General features: G+C 37.8%; 1 protein-coding gene across 1 annotated transcript in view; it reads right to left on the bottom strand.

Moving 5' to 3' along the window:
- GXYLT1 (glucoside xylosyltransferase 1) overlaps positions 1-24496 on the bottom strand; it is a 32500-nt gene that overhangs the window by 5885 nt on the left and 2119 nt on the right. Inside the window, exons 2-5 of the mRNA XM_062017279.1 lie at positions 18275-18367; positions 8480-8654; positions 7410-7535; positions 6319-6570 (exon numbers count right to left, since the gene is read on the bottom strand). Of these exons, the coding sequence (XP_061873263.1) occupies positions 6319-6570; positions 7410-7535; positions 8480-8654; positions 18275-18367 (646 nt within the window). The remainder of the gene's footprint in view (positions 1-6318; positions 6571-7409; positions 7536-8479; positions 8655-18274; positions 18368-24496) is intronic.

The raw sequence follows: 24496 nt of genomic DNA, 5'->3' as shown, positions 1-24496 counted from the left end.
GAAGATGGAATAACAGTAAGCTCCAGAGAAAAATCCTGAACAAGATTTTACCCTTGAATCTATTTAACCAAGTGGTCACAAAAACATTGAAGTAGAACTCCAGTATGGCTTAGGATCTGTACACAGAAACGCCATGACAAAGAGAAAGTATTACCAGGAGAAAAACATTCATAGAATCATAGAACGGTAGGGGTTGGAAGGGACCTTTAGAGATCATCTAGTCCAACCCCCCTGCAGAAGCAGGTTCACCTAGATCAGGTCACATAGGAACACGTCCAGGTGGGTCTTGAAGACCTCCAAGGAAGGAGACTCCACAACCCCTCTGGGCAGCCTGTGCCACTGCTCCCTCACCTGAACAGTGAAATACGTTTTTTCTTATGTTTAAGTGGAACTTTTTTTGTTCCAGCTTCATCCCATTACCCCTTGTCCTCTTGCTAGGTACTATAGAAAAAAGGGATGTCCCAACCTCCTGACACCCACTCTTTAGATATTTAAAAATGTTAATAAGATCTCCCCTCAGTCTCCTCTTCTCCAGACTAAACAGCCCCAGTTCCCACAGCCTTTCCTTGTATGAAAAAGGTTACAGTCCCCTGACCATCCTGGTGGCCCTGCGCTGGACTCTCTCCAGCACTTCCCTGTGCCTCTTGAGCTGAGGGGCCCAGAACTGGACACAGGTCGGAGTAGAGAGGGAGAAGAACCTCCCTTGACCTGCTGGCCACACTCTTCTTGATGCATCCCTGGATGCCACTGGCCTTCCTGGCCACAATGGCACATTGCTGGCTCATGTTTAGCTTATTATCAATCAGGACTCTCAGGTCTCTCTCTGCAGAGCTGCTCTTCAACAGTTCAATCCCCAGCCTGTATTGGTGCATGGGGTTGTTCCTTCCCAAATGCAGGACTCTGCACTTGTCCTTGTTGAACCTCATGAGGTTCCTCTCTGCCCAACTCTCAAGCGGGTCAAGATCTCGCTGAATGGCAGCACAGCCTTCTGGGGAATCAGCCAGTCCTCCCAGTTTGCTATCATCAGCCAACTTACTGAGGGTACACTCTGTCCCCTCACCCAGGTTGTTGATGAAGATGCTGAACAAGACTGGCCCCAGAACCAATCCCTGTGGAACTCCACTGGCCACAGGTCTCCAACTCGATTCTGTGCCGTTGATCACCCCCCTCTCGGCTCTGTCATTCAGCCAGCTCTCGATTCACCTCACTGTCCACTCATCCAAGCCACATTGCTTGAGTTTTCTGATGAGGATGTTATGGGAGACAGAGTCAAAAGCCTTGCTGAAGTCAAGGTAGATGACATCCACTGCTCTCCCCTCATCTAGTCAGCCGGTTATGCACTCATAAAAAGCTATCAGGTTGGTCAAACAGGATTTCCCCTTGATGAAGCCACGTTGACTCCCCCTGATAACCATCTTTTCCTTCATATGTTCAGTGAAAACATTCAGGATGAGTTGTTCCATCACCTTTCCAGGGATGGAGGTGAGGCTGACCGACCTGTAGCTTCCTGGGTTGTCCTTCCTGCCCTTTTTGAAGACTGACATGACATTGGCCTTTCTCCAGTCCTCAGGCACTTCAAAAATGATGGAGAGAGGCTTAGCAATGATGAAGAAAGGCTTAGCAAGTTTTAGAATTATAGTGTTAAAGACTTTCTTTGAGCTTTCCACTGATTGACTAAAAAGTGCAAAAATTGCAGTTCAGTTTTTACTCTTTTCTCAAATCATTCAGCCATAAAATGTGAAGTGCTTTCAGAATAGAAGACCAAAAAATGAAATACTATGAGATCTTAGACAAGAATTAATTAAAAAAAAAAATCTATAGCTTATATTATGTAAGAAGCCAAAAAGAATATTATGGTCCCTTCTGTCCTAAAAAATTTTTGACTATGATTGCTTGCAAGTATTTGATGAGAGCAGGCATATGAAATGCACAAGAGGATTCTTCTCTAGCAAGAATTATCATTAGGCTCAATGCAATGTGATTAAACAGAAGAAAACACAGGCTTAACAGCAATCTAAAACCTTGCAAAAAGCAAATCAGATTGAATCACAGTGGGTAAAGATTACTCCCTCACCTAAACTTTGTCATCCATTGACTATTGACCTAATTAGACCCAATGGTAAGAATTAAAACCAGAACTAAATTAGCTCACAGATATCAGGATAATCACAGTAAGAGAATATACAGTATTAAATAAAGTTTTAGAGCAATCCATGGAATTATTACTTTAATAACTTAAAGTAATTACATCACAGTTTAACTTGTATAGTTTTAATAGCAGTGAAATCCAGAATATATTCAAGACACAAGGCAGGTAACAGCATACGGCACATTGACAGATGTCTAGACACAATGCTATTTGACAAGTAGTGCTGTCAGATTTAAGAATTGAAAGTTATATTTCAACAGCCTTTGCATAAAAAGAACTGCATTTAGTTTATTAACACTGATGTACAGTGAAACAAGTGTAGGAATCACAGACTAAGAGAAACTATTTGAATAGTTATACAATCTGCTTTAAAACTCAACTTGTGAGGTCAAATAGCATGAAGTAGAATGTCCAAGTACGAACAAAAGTTATGATAGAATCAGTTTTCAAATATTAATCAAGTAAATATGAGCAAAATAACTCTATGTTAACTTAAGGATTCCCAGAATATAAACCTCCTCTCCAATACTCAACAAGTCGCAAAGAAGCTTACAGAGGTTTAAGACAAAAATCCACAATGGTAGTGGGTATTTCTGTGATGTCATCAAACTGATACAGATAGGCACTTATGAACCCTCAAAATTTGAGGTTTGAGTGAAATAAAATGCATGAGAACAAAATATATATAAGAGCATGAAGATATTCCCCTATGTGTTTTTTTTTGTTTAGATGCTGTGTTTTAGCTTGGTCATTGATGACTTCTGTCTCAGAAGATTTCTGCCTGGCCAAGTCACAGTTGTCACATCTAGTCTGTAGCAACCTAGTATTATCTTTCTCTTAATTCCAGTAAGAATATTTGCTTAGTTCTAGTAAGCAACATCTAAATAAATTGCAGCTGTGTCCCACAAACAGTCGATCCACTTAAAACTTCCTGAAGGCCAAACGAAAGCAAGCCCTCTTCCTTCTAGTTACCTGGCTCCATCCTGTTCTTGCAATAACAGTGTAGTGCTAACACTTCCTAGACATTTATGTGAGTTGATTTACTTCACTAACCCAGCAGAAGGATTTCTTTTTTCTACTGTTATCAAATTTAACAAAATCATAGAAGATATCAACAAATACCAGAGGCTAGGACAAAATAAATATTAAAAGCAGGGAAAAACAGCTCATAAGAGATGGGAATCTTCCTTTTAGAAGCAATTAGCTCTTGCATAGGCTCATCATACTTCTTGAACTATAGCCTTAAGTAATACTGACTGGTAAAAAAGAAGAAAAGGCATATAATGCTTTAGGTCATAGAAACTCTCTGAATTTTGATGTTTTTTTTGTCTAAAGCATACCCATGAATTCTCTCCTTTGCATACAATATCTGGAGTTATTTTGTTTGAGGCTTGTTTGATTTTTCTAAGAGCTCTTTCCTTACAGTAACTACCCACACTTCAGACCTCAGAATAACTATGTTTCTTAACTTTGATAAAAGTCATTCTCTATTCACAAAGCCTCATTGCTCTAGGACTTTTTGTTCAAACACCATATCTGTGGTATTTGCTACACATCTTCCAGTTTAAAAGTATCTACACCTATATGTATGCAAATATTTTAAAAGTCACCTACTATTACCCTCTCTCTCAAATACTTTTGCACATTTTACATTCCCATTTTCTAATTGCTGCTTAGCAAAGACAACAGGCAGACTTCATAATGAAGCTTCATTAACAATTCTAGTCTTATGTCCATTTATCCACTCTTTAATGACTACGTTATAGCTACAGAACATATATTTGTACTGTGTGTGTATATATATATATATATATATATATATATATAGATATATATATAGATATATATAAAAAGAGAGAGAGAGAGAGAGAGAGAGAGAGAAAGTCTCAAAACACACAAGACAAATGGGACCTAGGCATGGAAATTTCCATGGGGCACCACAGACAGACAAGTAGTTGAGAAGTTTGTTTCAAATGAATAAACCTGAGAGTCCTGAGAAGATTGAGACTCGAATAAGTGGATAAAAAACAATTCTGGAGGAGTATGTGGAACTACAGGTTTTCTGCCACCCAGGTGAGCATCAGAACCACTGGCTAAAGTCCATTAATCTTTTAATTTATTCACCTTCTGGTTCTTCCTGACTCTTACAAAATGTGACAACAGAAGAAACACTTAAAGCAGCTCATCCTCTAATTTTGGGCTGAAAAAACAACAATAGACAAGAACTCATAGTTTTAAATCCACCATATTGGAGGAACATCCTGATAGAAAACATCCATTCTTTCAACAAGTGGTCTAGGCACTATGTAGTCACACAAAAAGCAGCTTTTTAAAATACAGGAAAATTCTCAGAACTTATACACTCCTTGAGGAATTTGTGGAGTCTCCTGAATGAATATAAACAAATCTGAACTGTCCTAGAAGACAGTAAGGCATTTTCTAGTTGAACTGTGTCTGACTGGAATCGGTAATGGGACATGACCTGGGACAGTATCTCTAAAGGTCCAAGCACCTGTAGTGTTGCTGGCAAGGGGTATTAGAATAGTCCTTATCTCTTAATTTGGTTTACCTCTCTCCTAAAAGCTTAGGACAAGTAGCTCCTTTGCTGTCAGCCACAAGGAAAGCCTTACATTGTCAGGCCTACAGTGCAGAGTCTCAACTATACCAAACCCTTTTCAAAGTTTTGCTGTGAGAATTGCAATCTTTCATATCAATGAATCCTCCTTTTAAGATACTCAAGGAATTTGAAGATGAAAAAAAAATCTCTCTGCATGTCTCCTTGAACAGTAGAGATTTTGTAAGGAAGTCGTTGCATCTTAGGGCCCTGTGATGGTCCACAAGCCTGTGGTACTGCACTTTAGGTACCAGAAGAGCATAAAACTAAATGGTTCCCTTGCCAAGTGCTAAGTCAAGATCTCAATAATCAATATTGCATGACAAACTCATTTCCTGCTTAGTCAATTACCCAATTTGCACTATTTAGCTATGATATGAGAGAACGATCAAGCACTATTCCTTCTAAGTTTCAGGTAATGTTGCAGCTCTCTAATTAGACATCCTCAAACTGTTCTAACTGGGCTGAGCATGCTAGCACAAGTCTGATGGTATAGAACACTACTGGATAGTGTGTCAAACAGGTGGAAGGACTAAGTGAGCAGCAGGGGCTATAAATCATGAAATAGTTTCTCTTCAGAAAGGGAAATATTTTCATTTCTCCAAATGCTATATTCAGGAAAAGAAACAAACAACATAGACAATGCAAGATTCCAATGATGATATTTACAGAGAAGTTTCCTTCTTGGGGGAACTACAGTTATATACTATAGCTATTATATCTCTAATCACAGCCAAGATCATCCATACCCTATTTTCCTTTAATTCTCTGTATTTCCAGAATAAAAATATATAGCAAGAATATTTAAAATATTTAAGTTTTATTTTAACATTAAATTGGAAACGGAGAAGAAGAAATGCTTACTGCAAGTTTACATTGCCCCTCCTGTGAGTATATCTTCAAACAATTCTTTATTATTTTTCCCTAACCAAGCTTCTGTTAAACAGAGGTGTACTTTTTGCCCTAGCAGCATCACAGAACTGCTTTTGTACCTGTTTCAGATACTAATGTCTTATCTGCGAAGCAAGGACACTCTCTGCTCCTGCACTCAGTAAGTACTTTCAAGATGAACTTATTCACTACAAAAATTATGACTTCAATCAAAAGATACTTAAGTGTGATAATCTCCTGGTTACAATGTAAAAGATAAAAATTTGGTAACACTATAGTTAACTTACTAAATGTTTTAGCACCATCTCCTGGTCACACTACTGCACACACTTTTAAACTTGGTTTACCATACATATTAACTATTTTCTCAGATCTCTACAGTGAAGATAAAACACATGATTATCTACTGAAATATAATTTACAGCAGACTGTATCAAGTCACAGGATCTCTCAGAAATAATTAAAAAATGTAAGAATCAAGCACACCTGAAATTCTGGAATTCCAAGTCTTAGAATGAATGACATTTAAAAACCACAAGTTAGATACTATTTTAAACACAACATATTTTTAGAGCATTATAAAATACTGTCCCACATGACTCTGAAATAGGATTAGAATTAAAGACATAAACCCACAAAATTTCAACAAAGGTAACATACATACCTTGAAATACTTTCTTCTGATCCGTGTCATATTCATTAACATGACTCCAGAATTTATTCCAGTTACTCCATAATAGGGATGTCTAGCAAAACGATTATACCACCCAATGCGAGGCTCTTCATGTTCTGGTGCCATTGCAGCAATTTGTGTGGAGTTGAACTTTCCCAGAAAAGACCAAATATCATCAACAGGTCTCAAAAACAGGATGTCAGTATCAACGTACAGCAGTGAGTCCACATTTTTGAGGATTAACTGTAGGGGAAAAAAAATAAAACCAAACTTGTTTTTATTGCACTTCACTTTATAAGTTGCTGCCATTACACAATAATGTTTAAGACATTTGGCATACACAAACAAATTAACTTTAGACTGACAGTTCGCAGTCAATAAGTTTGTCATCATTCCTTCTTCTCTCATTTTAGAGAATTTTTGTAGAATGAAACAGAAGTTTTCAATGGAACAGTAATGCAAATGCATGCATTCAGTCTACATTTTATATCCCAGGGCTCCTCAGAAGTAAATTGTAGGCCAGGTGAAACAGTACCATAACAGGAGCTCCCTCCTATCTCCCTCCCATTCCCTTGCTTTCCTACATCTAATCACACCAGGGAGAGGTGTAAATGAGCCCCAGAAGAGACAGTATTTGGGAGATAGCTTTCCCTGCTATAACTCACCTAGCCTGAAGTATGATTTCTGAAGTGTCTTAGATGAGCAAAGAAAAGGCTGCACAAAACATTCTGTCAACAATAGCTCATTTCTTCTTCCATTTTCTTTACCATTTCTCAGCCTCATAAGTGCAGGAGACTTTCCAACCAATTGAGATGAGTTGTGATAAATCCTTCTTACCTCCAAGATGATGGCATGACCTGTACCTCTCACTGAGGATACTGTGCCATAACGCAGCAAGTGAGGACTTCTATTACATAGTGTATTAGTGCAGAAAAGAATATAAAATTCAGAGGGTTTTAAGGATGTCATAAAAGTAGGAGCAGCAGTAGTTCTTAATTTAAAACTAAGCAGAAAAGATTAACAAGGACAGCCTAATGCTTCATAAACAGACATCTGTATTGTCCAATTACAGAATAACTTACTGGCAAGAATAATCTCTGTGAGGCACATGGTTTAAACAATTTCTTCCATTCTGCTGCACTCTCAGTTGGAAACGTTATTGGATATAATGTGTAATTAACTTTTCCTTCATAGGGGAAGTCATCAAGCTATATGAAAAGATCACAAAAATTACTTCAATTCTGTTACAAAAAACAAATCAATCCCCCATTCAAATTGGTAATAAAACACAACTGCAACACTTCTCTTCCATAACAGAAATCCTTTCTGAACTACAAGAATCGATCAACTATTCAAAATGCTTGAACAAAAAGTGGCACCTGCAGGCCACTATGAAGAAAACACATCATACTAGATCATTTACAAAAGTAAGAGCAAGTAAAATAAATTCATATTTACAGAAAGTAAATACATCAAATAACACTTTCTCACCTCTTAACTAGCTTCCAGAGGGGAAATATCAATGAAGACTTTCTTAATTTAAAATTACCTTAGCCAATTTTTGCCAGCTACTGGTCACATTACATTAGTGCATACATATTACTATGTATAATATACTAATGTCATAGTTAGTTGGACATTTTAAGCAGAAAAAAAAGAAGAGTAAAACCTGCTACAGCTATATATTAATCAGCCTCTAATACTGCTATTCCAGTCATTATGTTATACACATTAAAGGGAATTTACTAGAATTAGATATAACCGTATCTATCAAAGATTGATGTTTCACTGTGTTTAAGCAACATAAGGCTGATTCATACAAAAAAAAGATAGATCTCTACTTTCTCCTGTGAAACCAACTTTAAGTTCACAAAAGATAACTGATTGAGAATATCAGTTTGTGTTTAACAGATTCAAGGTGACAATTCAAGAAGCTTTGCTGTTTCTGTGAAAAGCTCTGGTATCAGCAACTGGCACTTCTTTCACAGAAAAAAAAAAATCAAAAATCCCCATTATAACATTATAAGACTTGCATATTACCTTCTTTTAGACCCCTGTCCTTCCACTACTGTATCCAACAACTACTACTCAAGAAGCAGAGAAATTGCTATATATTACTCAAATTGATTAAATAAATTATTTGGGTACTTACTATGTCTTTGAAACTCTCATGCAATTGGTCCTCAGCAAAAATATGAAACTGGAGAGGTTTGATGCTGAAAATAATGGCTGATCTCAACATTGTAACAGTCTCTTCCAGTCTTTCACCGCAGGCAACCACTGCTAGATGCATTTTCTCAGAAGGACGTGTTTTCACATAATCATATCTGATGCAAAAATATTTTTTCATTTGGCATTATTTCTATCATAGGCTTAAAGAAAAACTCTAGTATTTACTGCAGCATGTAATTTAATAAAATATCTTTTATCGTAGTTAAAACAGTAAAGGATAACTCAAACAAAATATAACAACTACAGCATTATGTCTCATAAGTAGGCTTAGATTTAACCTGAACTATTCTCATATTCACTCCCACCATCCTATGAGGGAAAAACCAGGTATGGAAGACCTAAACAGACACTCAGTATTTTCTTTCTTAGCAATCTTACTATCCATTCCTAGCAAGGAATTCCATCAAAAGAGCTAGTTAAAAGAACGATCACATGAATTTACATCAAAATGTGAAAGACACATTGATCACATTGAGTGATAATTTAAGCTCATTGATTAAGGGTTCATTTTATCATTTTCAACTGGCCTTAGTAGAGAGATAGGTAAAATGATAACTATAGCAGAATTAAACTCAACAACTAAAGTGAGATAACCCTTTTTTTTTTTTTTTTTTTTTTTGAGTGATCTATGTGAGTGATCTGTTCCAGTAAATCCTTTTGTTAAATCCATGGTTTAGGGCCCCTCCTAAGGACTAGCAAAATACAAACCCCTTTCTCTTCTCCTTCCATCTTGCAGGAGCACAAGTTGGACTGGAAATGGGAAAACTAACAGCTCAAATGGCCTTGTGGGATGTCCCGGTGCTCCCAGTAGTTCTGGAAAATCCCTCAAGTACACTGATCACATGCACTGCCCATGTCCTCAGGGTTAAACCACTGCAGGGTGTGGGAACTGGAAAGTCCTTCCTTACTGAGGACAGCTGTCCAGTAATTATAGTGAAAAATGCCTTGTACATATTATTCAAGGTATATTTGAAAGTTAGTTCATTATTTTAATACAATAGGCTACAATTATGATCAGGTAAATACCATTAGCTTGGTGCCAAACAGAATGGGCATATTATCATGGGTTGTGTGAAGACGCTTTTTGCTTGGTAACATGGGGAGGGTGCTAAAGTACTGCCCCCATAAGCAGCTCTCAAAAGATCTCCCAGCTCTCAGGTGAACCAACCTCCAGCCCCACCAGGCCAATCTGGCACCTCTGCCACCCTTATTTAAGAAGCAAAATCTGCAGTGGAGGAAGAGGTGGAGGATCAGTACAAGATGGAGTTGGATCCTATGAGGAACCCACAGTCAGGGAAGCAGGAGGGAAGGGAGGAACACTGAATCAGAGACCCTCCTGCAACCCATGGCAAGAACACAGTCTGTGCGCTGCAACTGTGGAGGACAATGGCAGGACTGAGAGTCACCAGCAGCTCCAAGTGAGTGCATCTGGATGGGTAGGAGCCATGCTGGAGTACCAGCAGGCTGCACAGATCCACACAGGAGGCAGAGAGGACCCACATTCCTTGGGATGAACACACATAAGAGTGGCCCGTGCAGGGCTGCATGGTGTGTGAGGGAGCCCGTGGAGGGCTGCCAAGGAGCCCACCTGCCTTGAGGAGAGGCAAACAGCAGGAGCCATGAGGAAAAGACTGAATGAAATCCCCATTCCCTGTCCCCCTGAACATTTCAGGGGCAGCGGATGAAGGAAGCAAATACATCAAGATCAGGGCTCTGAGCCCAGTAAGAGGGGAGGGATGAGGGGAAGGTGGTTTTAAAGGGCTGGTTATGCTCTTCATCATTGTACCACTTTGTATTGTTTTCTGTTTGTTATGGTTTTGTTTTTTATGGTTTTGGTTCGTGATGGAGGATTAATATTTATTTCCTTCCCCAAGCTGAGTAGTCTTGTCTATTTCGCCTGGGATCCTAAGTTGCAATTAAGCCCTCCCTGTCCTTAGAGGGTTACAAAGGCTCTTGAAACTTATGGCTGATTATGGTCCTTGGACAATCCTAAACCATGTTCTCCTGGATTTCCTATATTTAATTGGTCAGAAAAGCTTTCAAATGTTTAAAACCTTTATGAACTTAAAGCCAGTCTTCAAAATACTATTCTGCACTTGAGCTACTCAAGGGATGAGGGAAGTTAAGAGAATATCTGAAGGTTTAAATTACAAGTTTAATTCCAAGTTATGCAGACAAAAAAAAAAATCTGTTAGAAAAGACTTTCTCAAATTAGTAACAGTAGAAAACTGCTTGGCAAACACACCATCCATTCTTAGAATCTTGTCAAAGAGACACTCCAAAACAAAATTAACAGATGTAACTCCTTATCTCCACCCAATATACATAATTGAAAGGTACAGATGTATACAAGTTTTCCTTTCAATTTATAATAGATACTATGTAACTATACTTTTTTCTCTTTAAGGCACTGAAGAGCAACACACATTGAGTCCCATGAGGCAAAATATAAACAAATATACCACTGTAAAACCAAAGTTCAGTGCATGCATTTAAAAAACTTTCTGAGTTTTCAGTTCAATGCCCTAGAACTATAAAACCTCCAGCATCTCAGAGGTTTAAGATAAATAAAATGTTAATTAGAATATGCAGTCAGCCTTAAGTCAGGATTGGGACATGATTAAAAATCACATAAATGAAAGACCTCATAGGTAGGATTCAAATACAAAAATGACACCTACATGAAGATGCTGATGTATGAGATCGAGTCCAAAAGTCTCATTAAAGCCATCAGAGATCTAGTGAGCTGGGTATAGAAGTAGACTACAATTCCTCTTATTTTAAAGTGAATACCTAGGACTTGATTCAATTTTTTAACATAGGTATAGTGCCATTTAATGAGTTCCAGAATACCTCACCTGATCTCAAGGTGCCAGTCAGAAAGGACTGGTGGTCTCAAAGATCATGTTGTATGTACTAGTTCTAAGGAGGTATCAAGGATACTCAAGTGCTTCTCAACATCAGCCATCTACTTCTTAGCAACTTACTGGCTAGTCATCTGGATGGTCTCTACCCTCTTTCAACTTTAATGTCTGCCTAAGACCTACTTGACATAGACATGTACATGCATACATCTATACTCAGAGGAGTTAATCCACAGACATAAACCTTGCATAAGTCTTGTAGCAAAAACACTTAAAAATTCGTTTGGGTTAACAGGGAAAAAAATATAAAATAGAATCTTTAAATGTAACTGACACATTCAGACTTTAATACATAAAGCGAACTTAAACTTTACACCATGTATTAAGTAGCTAATATAAAAAACACAAAGCAAGCTCAATATGATGAGAGTAGCTGAAATGCACAACTAAGCACACTGTTGCAGTCTGAAAAAGCTGCAAGCAGCAGATTAGCCTCATCACTAATCCACTGAAAAGAGAATTACAATAATTAAGTCCCAAAGTCATAGGAGCCTACAGTGATATTGCAAGGTCATGTAACAAACAAGGGCACAATCTACACAAATTGCACAGCTGAAAGCCAAGTTCCTGAACCACATGTAACACATGGCTTTCCATCAATAAGCTATGATGAAAACTGTGCCAATGCAACTCTAAAATGTACTGGGATTCAAAGACTGTATTTTATTATTTCTACATCTAGAGTAATTTGCGATCAGATCACACAACAAAAAACAGACTGATCACATTTATAATGCTTTCATAGACACTTCATTCACACAGTGCCTGTTCTATGAGTTTCTGACTTCAAGAGTTCATTTTTTTTAAATCTATGATTAAAAAATAAAGACAAAAATATTTAGAAAAAGCTAACAACAACTGAATTGTAGCTTGCACAATATGGGGAACAGCTGGACTCAGATCCATAAGTCCACAACACAAAGCTTTATCCCTGAAGCAGATGGAGCAAGGAAGCCATTGGAAAGAATAGGTCACCATTCCCTCTGGGTACTATCCACTAAGAAGGGAATGAGACACACTGGGTCTCGGAGACATGACTGAAGTTATGAGACTCTGGAATTGTGGTTCTTACTCCAGACTCCATCAAGATATATCCTTTAGTGATTATAAATTGCATTTGACTTCCCTGCATACAGGCCATTTGAAATCACAGCCTCTTTTTCAGTAATCAGGCCTCAGTACTGTGTCTCTCTATATATCTCTCGGTGGGAAATCTTTGCCAGGGACTCTAACTACTTAACTCTTGTGCTAATCCTTCACTGCTAGCACTTCTCATCACTTTTTCTTCCTCTAAAGTTTAAGTTTTTCTCCTCTAAAGTTTAAGTTGTCCAGCAGAGATTATCAGCTTCAGCTCTGCAGTCTTACTTTCAATATTACCATGCCTCACTCACAAATCCGCTTACCTATGTTATGACTCAACTCACTCCCTTCTTCCACATTAGGTCTACATGACTATGGTCCTTCCCTAATTCCATTTAAAATTGTGTGCCCTCAACTGCTCCCTTCTCTATTTCTTCATTAATTTTTCTCTACTTCTTTATGTAACCCTTTCCAATGAGTCTGCTACAAGATTTTTCAGCGTCTGTCTGGCAAGCCACTGCCTTATGTTTTAAGATGTGTAACATGACACACTGTATATTTAATTAGCATTTCTAGGTCAATTAAAATTATGAGGTAATAACTCAGTAGTAAGCTAGAGGTACATTGTAATGGGTTGTACTCTAGTTCTAGAGCCTTCATTGCATCCCAGTTAATCCCTTGGAAAAAAAATCAAAACCCAAATAATATTGTTGCTGAAACGCTCAGCAGCTCCTCAAAAATCTCAGCTCTGCCCTCCAGACCTGGCACAAGCTGGTGCAGTGGGAGGTCTCCTGCTTACCTTTAAGATAGGGTTCTCTTTCTGTAGCACATTAAGAGGCAAGTGAGAGGGTACCAAATCCTCAGGCATCCAGACAGGACGATTTGTCTGCTTTCCTGAGGTCACTACAACAGCTTCTTCTGCAGCACCCCCTCACTGTCACCCTTCCAGAGCAGCCCCAGTGTCACAGCATCTAGTGTGACCTGGGTACCATTCAAGAAGTCATCAGTGTGACTGAGGACATTGTCATTTTTTATGTACGACCATCACTGTATTACATAATGGTAATACAAGGATGCAAGAATCATTATGTAGGTCACAAAAAAAAAAAAAAGAAAAGAAAAATTCTAAAATTATTCTAGGTCAAAATAAGTTTTCCTAAATTGGTTCTGATAGAGCTACCACCTTGCTTTTCTTTGATCTTTCCTCCATATAGTCTGGAATGCCTGAAGCATGCAATATTCAGCTTCCTAAAAGAGGTTACAAAAGTCTCTCAGTCCTTCCACAACAACATTAAACTAACTTTCCTTGATATTATAACCAAATGGATTAAGTTGCCAGGCTCAGCTATGTTAAAGTTGTTCACACTTACAAAAAGAGCAAATAGAAGCCTACTGCCAACAGCTTTACCTCTTCGGTACAAAAGAATAACCACAGTATCAGTGCAAATGTTTTACACACGCAAGGTTGGCTTTTTTTTCAATTAGCATGGAAAATGCAAATTATATTCATTAGAATATGCAAGCAAAATATTTTCATATCATTAACCCTTATTACTTCAAACCTGGCACCGCGATACATATACAACACAGATGGCTTACTTATGACATCCTCTTTTCTTTTAATGCTTTGTGCTTGATCTAAATCAATCATTAAGCAATCTAACCCACCAACCTTTAGTCACCAAAAAAAGGAAAGTTAATAGGCAGTGAGAAGGAAAAAAAGCCAACACTGATTAAAATGTGACTGTTCAAATCATTCCCACACTTATTAGAAGCAGGATCCAGGTAATCACAGAAAACGTGGATTTGGAAGTGATGAAAATTCCAGATTTTACTCAGCTTAACTTTCTACTACTGCACTGCATTAAAAATAGGTCATAATCAGAGCTTACTCTGTAAAAATATGTTAATTACACCAGTGCATATGATGTCCAAATGTCATTCGTTCAATTATAAACTCAATTAGTAAATTAGGTTTGAAGATACATTTAAAAAATTACTATAAGTCTGAAGCCTCCATAAGCTAGATAATTTAGAGGACTTCTGTTTTCTAGGATTGTCATAATTCTTCTTAATTTAGTCACAGCACAGAAACCTCGACTTTCTTAAAGGAAACAAAAAAAACTCCAACAAACTGTTTTTAATAGGCAATGCAAGTTAGAAGCAACATCCAATAACTGAAATCAGACAGGTCAGATAGTCATAGTATTGACTGACAAGGATTTTTTCCTAGTCAGTGTCAGTAGCAAATAAGTGGTCAGGCCAGCCAGATGGCACTGAGCACCTTGAAAGGTGTACTAGAAAAGGTACACTTTATCTGAATGCAAAACCTAAGCCTCATGTTACCTTTATCAGCATTTTTTTTTTAATAAAATTTATACCACTGTATGTAAAAGTGATCTCATGCTTCCTTTAGCAATAAAACAGCTAACAAATGTTCTGTACTAAAAGCACAAGACATTCTGTCTCAATAATTATGATAACCAGAACAATTATAAAAAATGTGGGGGCTTAATAGTTCTAAAATCCTTCCCACCTACAGCAGAGGCAATAGATCTTACACTGATCAACTCAGAGGTTCTTATTATCTATTACTAGACTCATCAACTGCTCAGAGACATTAGTTTCAAATGATATTAAATTAGTTATAGAATGACTCATACTGAAGTCTATATATACGAGTCTCCTAAAAAAACTCCAGATTTCTGTCTCCAATGCTTCCATTATACTAACTCTAGTCTCACAAATCCACAGAATCAATCGTCACTTCACACTTTATACATTTACAGCTACTCAGAGACAATAATGTGGAAAGCCGCACTTCAAATATGCCTATGCCATGGTTCTTTTTCTCATGGATAAACAATTCCGTTGTTCTGATAATCCAGGATGAAAAAGACAACTAGAATTTCAAGTTAGAAACAGAGAGAAAACAACCTAAGTTTTTTCTTTGAAAAAACTTAAAAATCCAAAAGCTAAAAGGATTATCTCCCAATGACTGGAAAATTTCACTGGTAAAGGAAAAGGAGATATTCTACAACTGAGATAAATTTTATCAGTATATTATTGGTAAAGAAATTCTGGTTATATGGTCTGCTCCTCTGAACAAACTCATTTGGTTAGCTTATTGAAACAGCAAGAATAGAACATCAGAATCTCCACAAACTGATATATTATCTGGATAAATAGTGTTGTTTCCTTTTTATGGACTAAACCAGTACAAATAGAAGACTCAACGTAAGTGCAGTTCAATGACCAGACTCTGCCATTTCCATTAAAAACAAACTCATTGGAATTTCCATTATTTTGTTGGCATGTCTACAGACAGCGGAGTTAGTCATCCTAAGACTGCAGTCAGATAGGAGAGGTTTTTTTCATATCCCTCTCCTTATCCCAGTCTCTCCAGAGTCCAGCTTATTTCTGTACCTCTCTACAACTGCACTTAACAAGAACACAAAGGCTCAGTCAACCCAGGATCAAATTATTTGGAATATATATCCCACTATAGTAGGACTTCTATTCCTATTTCAAAAGATTTAGAACCATAGTGTTGCCTCTTTACAGAAAAAAGCTTTCAAGAGGCTTTATCTTGAAGTGGCTCTACACATACAATCTCAGAAAACAAGGCGGCTACACTTGATTTGCTGTGGTTAACAGCAATCGATTGCACAGAATTAAGTTCACTTCTCCTCCTCCAAAAATCTGACTGCAAACTTGACAACAACTACTAAATACCATATTAAGAAGCCTCAGCTTCTCAATGCACATATTTCGTTTGAGAGTTGAGGTAACAAAATTATAACTCATTCCCAAAGCTGAAGCCAGCACACAGAAGAAAATAAGGCTCAGGCAGCAGGTTCAGACGCTAAGCCATTGTAATTACTTGCTGCTATCCAAAGAGGGAGCACTTTATCCTCCTCTCTGCCACCTTCCCAATATCTTCTCTTACACAAACTGCACTTCTCTGAAATCAATTGAATCTATTAAACGGGGAAAGAAAAAGTGTCAGGGAGAAAAGGAGGACCTCTCTGAAGTTAGAGCATATCACTGAGAAATTCAACAAGCACCACAGCACAACATATGGGGATTAATTTCACAGTAACATATTGATAATAAAAATCTGAAGTGTTTACTCTGCACCCCCTTTAAAGGAGATTTTTTTTCCTTTCAGTTTCAGAACGTATATTTTGCAAATATTAGAGGTAATTGTTTTACCATGAAAGAAATTGTACTCACCCAGTAAAGTAATAATCAATGCATACTTCAACAGACTTGTCTTCACAGTCACATATAGCATTCTTAAGAGAATAACCAAAGTTACAACTTAAGGTATGTACAAAGGAACTGCACAGGGTTCCTCCACTTATAGTTGCAAGGTTGCATTTGCCTTAAACCTGGCACAAAATCCAGAAAGGAAGGGTTTTTTTGCTATTTTAGTGCATTACATAGTGCTGTGGAGAGTTCATGGACATCATCATGGTCGATGGGGTCAGAAGATAGCAAAACCCTGTCTTCTCAGCACTACACCACTGTGAGACTGGCTGAGATGTCCATGGATAAACAAAGCTTACAGTCACTCCAGTAAACACAGGTTAAGTTCCTACTCCCTCCACCACAATAACACTGACATTTGGTTTACTCCTGTAATAAAACTTCATAAATCTAAACTCCCAAGAGCTAACCTTTAAGTGGAATCAAGTCCATCCAGATAGCTAAATCTGACAAAGAGAAAGTCAGATAAATCCCCGTGGAGTGACATACTGGCTGCCAAGGGCAGTGAGAAAGACTCAGCAGTCCCAAATTACAGCTGCAGCTCACTAACAGACTGAAAAAACAAAGAAAATCAATCAATCTCTTTAAGTAGCTTCTTGGCAACTGATGAGCTTAAAAAGCATTGACAGCACACAAGCAGATAGATCTAAGGTCTTTACCACAATCATAATTTTGAAAAACATACTGTGAAGATTGCTTCCCTTAAACTATTCAAGCTTCAGACTAAGAGATAACCATATCAAAGGACAATTGGTAAAGTTTTAAATGTCAGAAAAATTGACTCATGACTTCAGTTATATGATGAAGAGAATTATGCAACTTAGAGAACATATATGTCAAGTAGCTTAAGCAGTCTTCCATTTCTTTTCAAGCTACTTCTGTAATCTGATGGCCTAAAGTATCTGAATAATCACATTGAAACATTTAAACTTGTTGTTAAAAGTGCAACTTTCAGGACAGAACCTACACTTTAACACAGTGTATCTTAAAGCACATTCTAAAATGGTTGTTTCAGTGCTTTGGGATTCTGTAAAATAAGTAACTTGAAATAAAAAACTCTAAAGTACTAAACATTTGCCATTTTTATCACAAGTTACATCGTATTACTGTGCAGCAAGTTTTATTTAGCAAAACTAAAATTCATTGGTAACTTTTCAGACTATACTCAGGTACTTTTTACCAATGTTAGCAAGTCTCTAATGAAGCAACAGTTAAAAAAAAAAAAGCTACTCTTTGTAGTAATACTTGAGTCTACAATTTAAAAAACATAACAGAACAGGAGAAAGCCCAGCTGAAGGCAACCATAATATAAGCAAGTGAAATTCATGTGAATTAATCAAAATATTTTGCTTTGTCACCTTGCTAAATAGGCAAAAATACTTAACAGCTACACTTCTCTGCAATCAAATATCAAAGTACTATTTAATAATGGATCCTACCTAAAAGCAGCTTCCCAAAAGCAGTTCATTCCACAAACATCAGAGGGCAGCATCCAATAGGAATTCCAGAAAGATACAGACAAATTCTTACACCTAACAGGATAAGACAAAAATAACCTATATAAATGTTACTGCTTTTATGGCAAAGTTAAATGGATTATTTTCTACCTCAAATATAGCTTGGATAGTTAATTACCTGACACAAGACTGGCTATGTAATGGAACTTGGATAATACAAAAGAGGATGTTTTAGGTGCCAACCTTGAGGATTCTTTTAAGGAAGAACAGTCCCCATCCTTTAGCCTTTTGTATTTTCAGAGTGAGAAAAACAGAGGAGCTGGGATTGTTGAAGGTCATTCTTGTCTTAGTACAAGTCCACAGGTAATAAGAGTGAATGTCAACACTTAGTACTAGAAAGAACTCCTTGACCTTTGTGCATTTCAAGCAGAGGAGCAAGGAGAATATTTCATTTACAAAGTCACATTGTCCATTTAATCACAATTTATTCATTACTCTATTTGGTGCAAACCTACAAAGCTGATTTTTAATTAAAAACCAGAGCTCTGCAGCATCAGTGAATTTCATTGTTTCATAACATAAAGTTACGAATATATATAAAGTTATATATATATATATATATACACAGAAATAATCACCACATCTATCAAGATTTCCCTCTCCATAATGACAAGACTAAAAATGTACTGACTTGGGCTATACTAACAACTAAAACAGCAGGTTTTACTAGTCCATCACTACATTTTATGCAACAGTAATATAGGAAATAGTCTAAAACAACAACAGCAGTGTATTTTCAAATGTTCTGGTGAGGAAATTGATATCAACATTTAAAATCTGAAATGAGCAAGTTTTATTGTAAAGTAAGGGGTATACTCGAGACAACTCCTCTGTTCCCTTTTCCTGCCCTGGTGATACAACCCCAACAGCGTTTATCCTCCTTTGACAGCTGAACCTGCTTCTGCAGGTTCTTCTAGGGGAACCTGCTTCTGCAGGGGGGTTGGACTAGATGATCTCTAAAGGTCCCTTCCAACTCCTACCATTCTATGACAGTATCTGTGAATGAAAGACAAGGGGGGGAAGAAGAAAACCCGGACAAAAGTTTGATAATGGAAAGGTATTTGAGGACTAGAGCTCAGAACTCTACTGGAAGTTGACTTTGCAAGTTTGAAATGAATCAGCTCCATCTTGGTAAGGTTATCTGGTGTCTATAAAGGCAAATGTTTTGCAAATAACTGATGTAATAGATAATGTAGCATCAAAATGTCAAGCTGTACTATTTCTTCTGTTTTCCAATACTTGAGAATGACCTGATCAACATAGTGTTTCACAAAGCCTCATTAAGTGTTGTGGGGATGGAGAAGTTCTTTGGCAGAGATTGCAAGAACTCCTCCTACTCTGTAGATGCCATGTGTTTGCAAATATTAATCAAGTAATTCTATAGCATGATTTCAGAACGATCTCCACAAATAAATACACAGGTACATGTAGATTGAGACCGGGATATGTGCAGTCCTCTGGTGAAAGCACAAAACCACAAGTTCTCTCTGCCAGGTTCTTTCTTACAGTAATCTTTGTGGCTTTTGAAGTGTTTTTAAAAACTTCAAGGCCCATTAAAAACTTGTTCTTATCTAAAGAACAATCTTTATGACCTCCACTGTTTACCTTTCTGAAGTAACTGTCATCACTTTTTGTATAAATTAATACACTATCTCTCAAAAACAGGTTTCTGGTTTAGCATACGTGGGATTCCTCTTCCAGCTGTCAAGGGCTGTGTTTTCTAAACTGCTTTGAGCTACTATCCTATACAGACTACCAAGGCAAGAGTTAATGCCTAAGTCATTTATTTCTCTGATACATCAGACCTTTCTGATATCCCGTTCAGCATGATGACAAGGTTGTCAGCCTTGGATTTGATTAATAAATGTCATATCTATAACAAAAACATGACTAGGATACATATGTATGTGATTTACCTAACGTTAGGCTTAGGCTTTTTCCTGCCAACAGAAGTCTCTTTCTACAGATCTCAAGCTTCCATAAGCCACAAAGCTTTTGCATATAAATGATTAAGACACTAGAATCATTGGACAGCACTTTCTTCTTGTTATTCACAATAAGATTATTCAAAATGCCACTTAAGATATTATTTTTACTTGAAATAAAACTTGAGGAAAACTTAAAGACTACAAGTGCTTTACGAAGGTAGGGAAATGCATTGTATCTGTTCATCAAGCAGGCTGTTAGCTGAGCAAAGTTACTAGTCAGACAGGATTAATCACCTTCACCATTAGGGAGGGACATTTTGCTTGCACCTATTATAGGTTGTTTGACTAAAGGCTAGTCTGCACAAACAGAAAGCCAAAATTGTCAGGTGACAGAAACCCAGCAACCTAGCCCAGGCATGTGACGAACTCTGACCCAGCACCAGTGCAGGAGAACAGTCAGTCTCTGGCCCAGGCACAAGATCCACCAGATGAGTGAAGAAGACAGTTTCTCCAGATCCCCTTACCAACTGCCTACAGAAGTATTTGCCAGCAGAGTGTGGGGCTCATGGAGGGATCAAGGTGGACTGAGGAATAATACGAATGCAAAAAAACAGAGAAATCCAATCCCACATAAACAGATTGTCAATACACTTGGCCATGTTGTGTGCCTGATCACATGCACCCTTATCAAATGCAATTTCTGTTTTCCCCGGTGACAGGGTGCTCTTCATTCTGTGTGCATGTGAGTGCACAGAGGCACCAGTAAATGAAAAGATGGCTGCAGACCATCGGGGTCCATGAACCAACCTGTGCTCAGCCAAGTCAAATTTTAACCATACGGAATCTTCCAATATTCTGGGGGGAAAAAGAAAAAAATTATTTTGTTAAGTGCACTGGTGGGCTTGCTATTCATGGTGATCAGTTTTCAAGTATACTTTTCAGTCCATGTGGTATCTTTGATACTTCTGTAACTTCACAGCAAACATAGCAGGATGTCCAAATGGTGAGGGTTGCAGTCATGATATTGCCTTCCTGTCAATATTTAAAGAATGGTAGGGGTTGGAAGGGACCTTTGGAGATCATCTAGTCCAACCCCCCTGCCAAAGCAGGTCCACTCAGATCAGGTCACACAGGAACACGTCCAGGTATGTTTCGAAGACCTCCAGAGAAGGAGACTCCACACCCTCCCTGGGCAGTCTGTGCCACTGCTCCCTCACCCTCACAGTGAAATAGTTTTTCCTTATGCTTAAAGGGAATTTGTGTTCCAGCTTCATCCCATTACCCCTTGTCCTGTCACCAGATACAACAGAAAAAAGGATGCCCCAGCCTCCTGACACCCACCATTTAGATACTTACAAATATTAATGAGATCCCCCCCACAGCCTCCTATTCTCTAGACTAAACAGCCCCAGTTCCCACAGCCTTTCTTCATAAGGAAGATGCTCCAGTCCCCTGACCATCTTGGTGGCCTTCCACGGGACTCTCTCCAGAAGTTCCCTGTCCCTCTTGAGCTAAGGAGCCCAGAACTGGACACAGGACTCCAGACGAGGTCTCACCATGGCAAAGGGGGAGGAGAACCTCCCTTGACCTGCTGGCCACACTCTTCTTGATGCATCCCAGGATGCCATTGGCCTTCTTGGCCACAAGGGCACATTGCTGATTCATGGTTAGTTTATTATCAACCAGGATAATAATAATGTTATTGCATTAACAACCTGGGTCTAAACTCTGAAAATCAGCTAACAGAGACAGACTGGTGTCTCTCCTATAGCATAACTCACAGCACACAGCAAAATAGGAAGAATGCATTTCTTAAGTTCCTTCCTGTTCAAAATCATGGGAGAAAAAATTTGGGAAGAGATGCTCAGTTCCTAAATGCACTGACAAATTCTGATTCCTCTGAATACCTTTTCCTGAATGTTTGCAGCAATACAAATTTATTATATTTTGTCAGAAAAACAATGGATAGATTAGATAAAAGACAAGAGGTGCAATGTTAAACATCTGACAGGACAAACTTCTAAACTGGAAAAATCTTAATAATGTTTCATCAATTTGCAACATTTCTAAGTAAAATAACATTTGCTAGCCAACTGCTTGATAGATTCAGGAGATTTTTTTTTAAATTTCAACTTCAAATTATTCAACGTTTCATCCTTTTAAAAGTTCTACTCATATTTTGTAATGCTTAGACAGTTTCTAGAGCAATCTGTTAAGGTATGAGATTAGATGAGCATCAGACTAGTGAAACTGCTGGTTAAGTTCTGACTCAGATAAAAACAGTTGCATGCAGCACATGGAAAGAAAAAAACACCTATTACAACCACCCTCCTCTGCTGTCTAAGCTTCTGGGTATACTTCCTACACTTTTCCACACACTATTATTTATCACTTAAGTCTCCATTTGTCAGGATAGTTACAGAGTAAGAGATAGGGTCAGATATCAGTGTCGCATGTAACAAACTGTATGGCTGGCTGCACAGAAATGCTGAACTGCAGTACAACAAAAAAAATGTTTCATTTCAATAGGGTCAAATTCATTGACCTCACTGAATTCACAGAACTGACAACAGATCCATTCATTCCTGTTCTACTTGTCAAACTTGCCATTAGGATAGCACTTTTTTTAGACATGAATAGAAAGACAAACATATCTGCCTAACTGAAGTGGCAATATTGAGAAAATTAACTGAAGATTCATGTCTCATAAGCACAGTCTGCTAATTCAGTGATTTGAAAGCATACTCAGGCACACAGCAGAATAGAGAACTATTAAATTACATACATATAGCAAATACGCATTTATTCACTCTATGGCTTTTTGCATTTTTTCACAGCCACCTTCCTCATCCATAAATCATATTGGCAAAGGCAAAAAGGCTGACGACAGATGCTGGCTCTAACTGACTTTGCATCTTCTGGAAGTAGACCCTTCAATATTTTCTTTTTTCCAAGTTCAGATCTATTATTCATTTAGCTATTACATGTGACAACATTAACAATACTGCTTTTCTCACTGGAATTAATTGTCAGGAGGACAATTTACCTTTAATGTTAATGTATCTTCACAGCTAAAACTCAGCCTTAGTATTTAGCTTATAAATTCTTGAAACATTTTTCACCTACTTATATCAAGATACAAGCCTTTAGTTTGAAGTCATCTTGTTCCTCAGGCTACTGCAGCCTCTGAAACAAACAACTCCTTACTAGTGATTACCCAACAAGCTCCCCTGAATTATTATGTTTATTGGAGGACCTTGCCTCAACCTGTAAGTCTAGTTTCAATACAGTACTTCCTTTTTAATTAAAGATTTCTGCTTAAAAGAATCATCACTGTTGCAAAATTCTTCCAGGTGTGGTACACTTAAGCTTTATTCAAAGCTTGCAGTTTTCACGTCTGCATGCTTCTGAAAGCTACCAGAAATCTCGACTTTTCCGCCATCACAGAGTATGACTGAGCTCTTTCTGCCTTTATGTCATATACTAAAGCAGATTACTCAGGCAAAGAAATCCCTTCTTAGCTAAAGAGAAGGGGGCATAAATGCCTTCAGATGGCAGCTAGGTTTGCTTTGCCAAGCAACGTTTTAAAGCTATCAGTGAAAACAAAGAAACTCATTACTGAAAGTTAACATTAATGAATATGAAATGTTAAATATTAAGAAGAATGAGGTTATCTGAACACAATTTATAAGGTTACAAATGCTTTAGGATATTAAAGTCACCAGATAGACAGAAGTTGGCGTAAGACAGCCACAGGGCTGCCATGCTCAGTCTCCGCAGAAGGAACGTCTGAAGTATAAAAACCAAAAGACATCAATACATTCACCAAGATGTGTTACACAAGTGAATGTAACACCATCTAATGCTCAAGAATAATTGAAATACACATCTAAAGGAACATTCAGTGGGGCATTTCTTAACTGCCATAGGACATTTCTTCCCTTAAACAAAAGTCTTTAAGGACTGTTCTAAGGGGCTGACTCACACATGAGTTTTGGACACGCTATACATGCAGCATATAAAACTTCAATCATTTACAACAGTACGATGTCCATCCCAAGCCCTCAGTCTGACGGCAGTTTATAAGTAAAGAATTTCCACACAGGCGTCAAACAGACATCTATTTTGCAAGAAGATATGCCCCTACAAAACTGTGTACACAAGGAATTATTTTCAGTACCTAGTCTTTGGAAAATAACTTTCTCAGTTTGTAAAG

Source organism: Colius striatus, chromosome 1, assembly GCF_028858725.1.
Source record: "Colius striatus isolate bColStr4 chromosome 1, bColStr4.1.hap1, whole genome shotgun sequence".
Classification (NCBI taxonomy): domain Eukaryota; kingdom Metazoa; phylum Chordata; class Aves; order Coliiformes; family Coliidae; genus Colius; species Colius striatus.
This window is presented reverse-complemented; position numbering and strand designations above follow the sequence as displayed.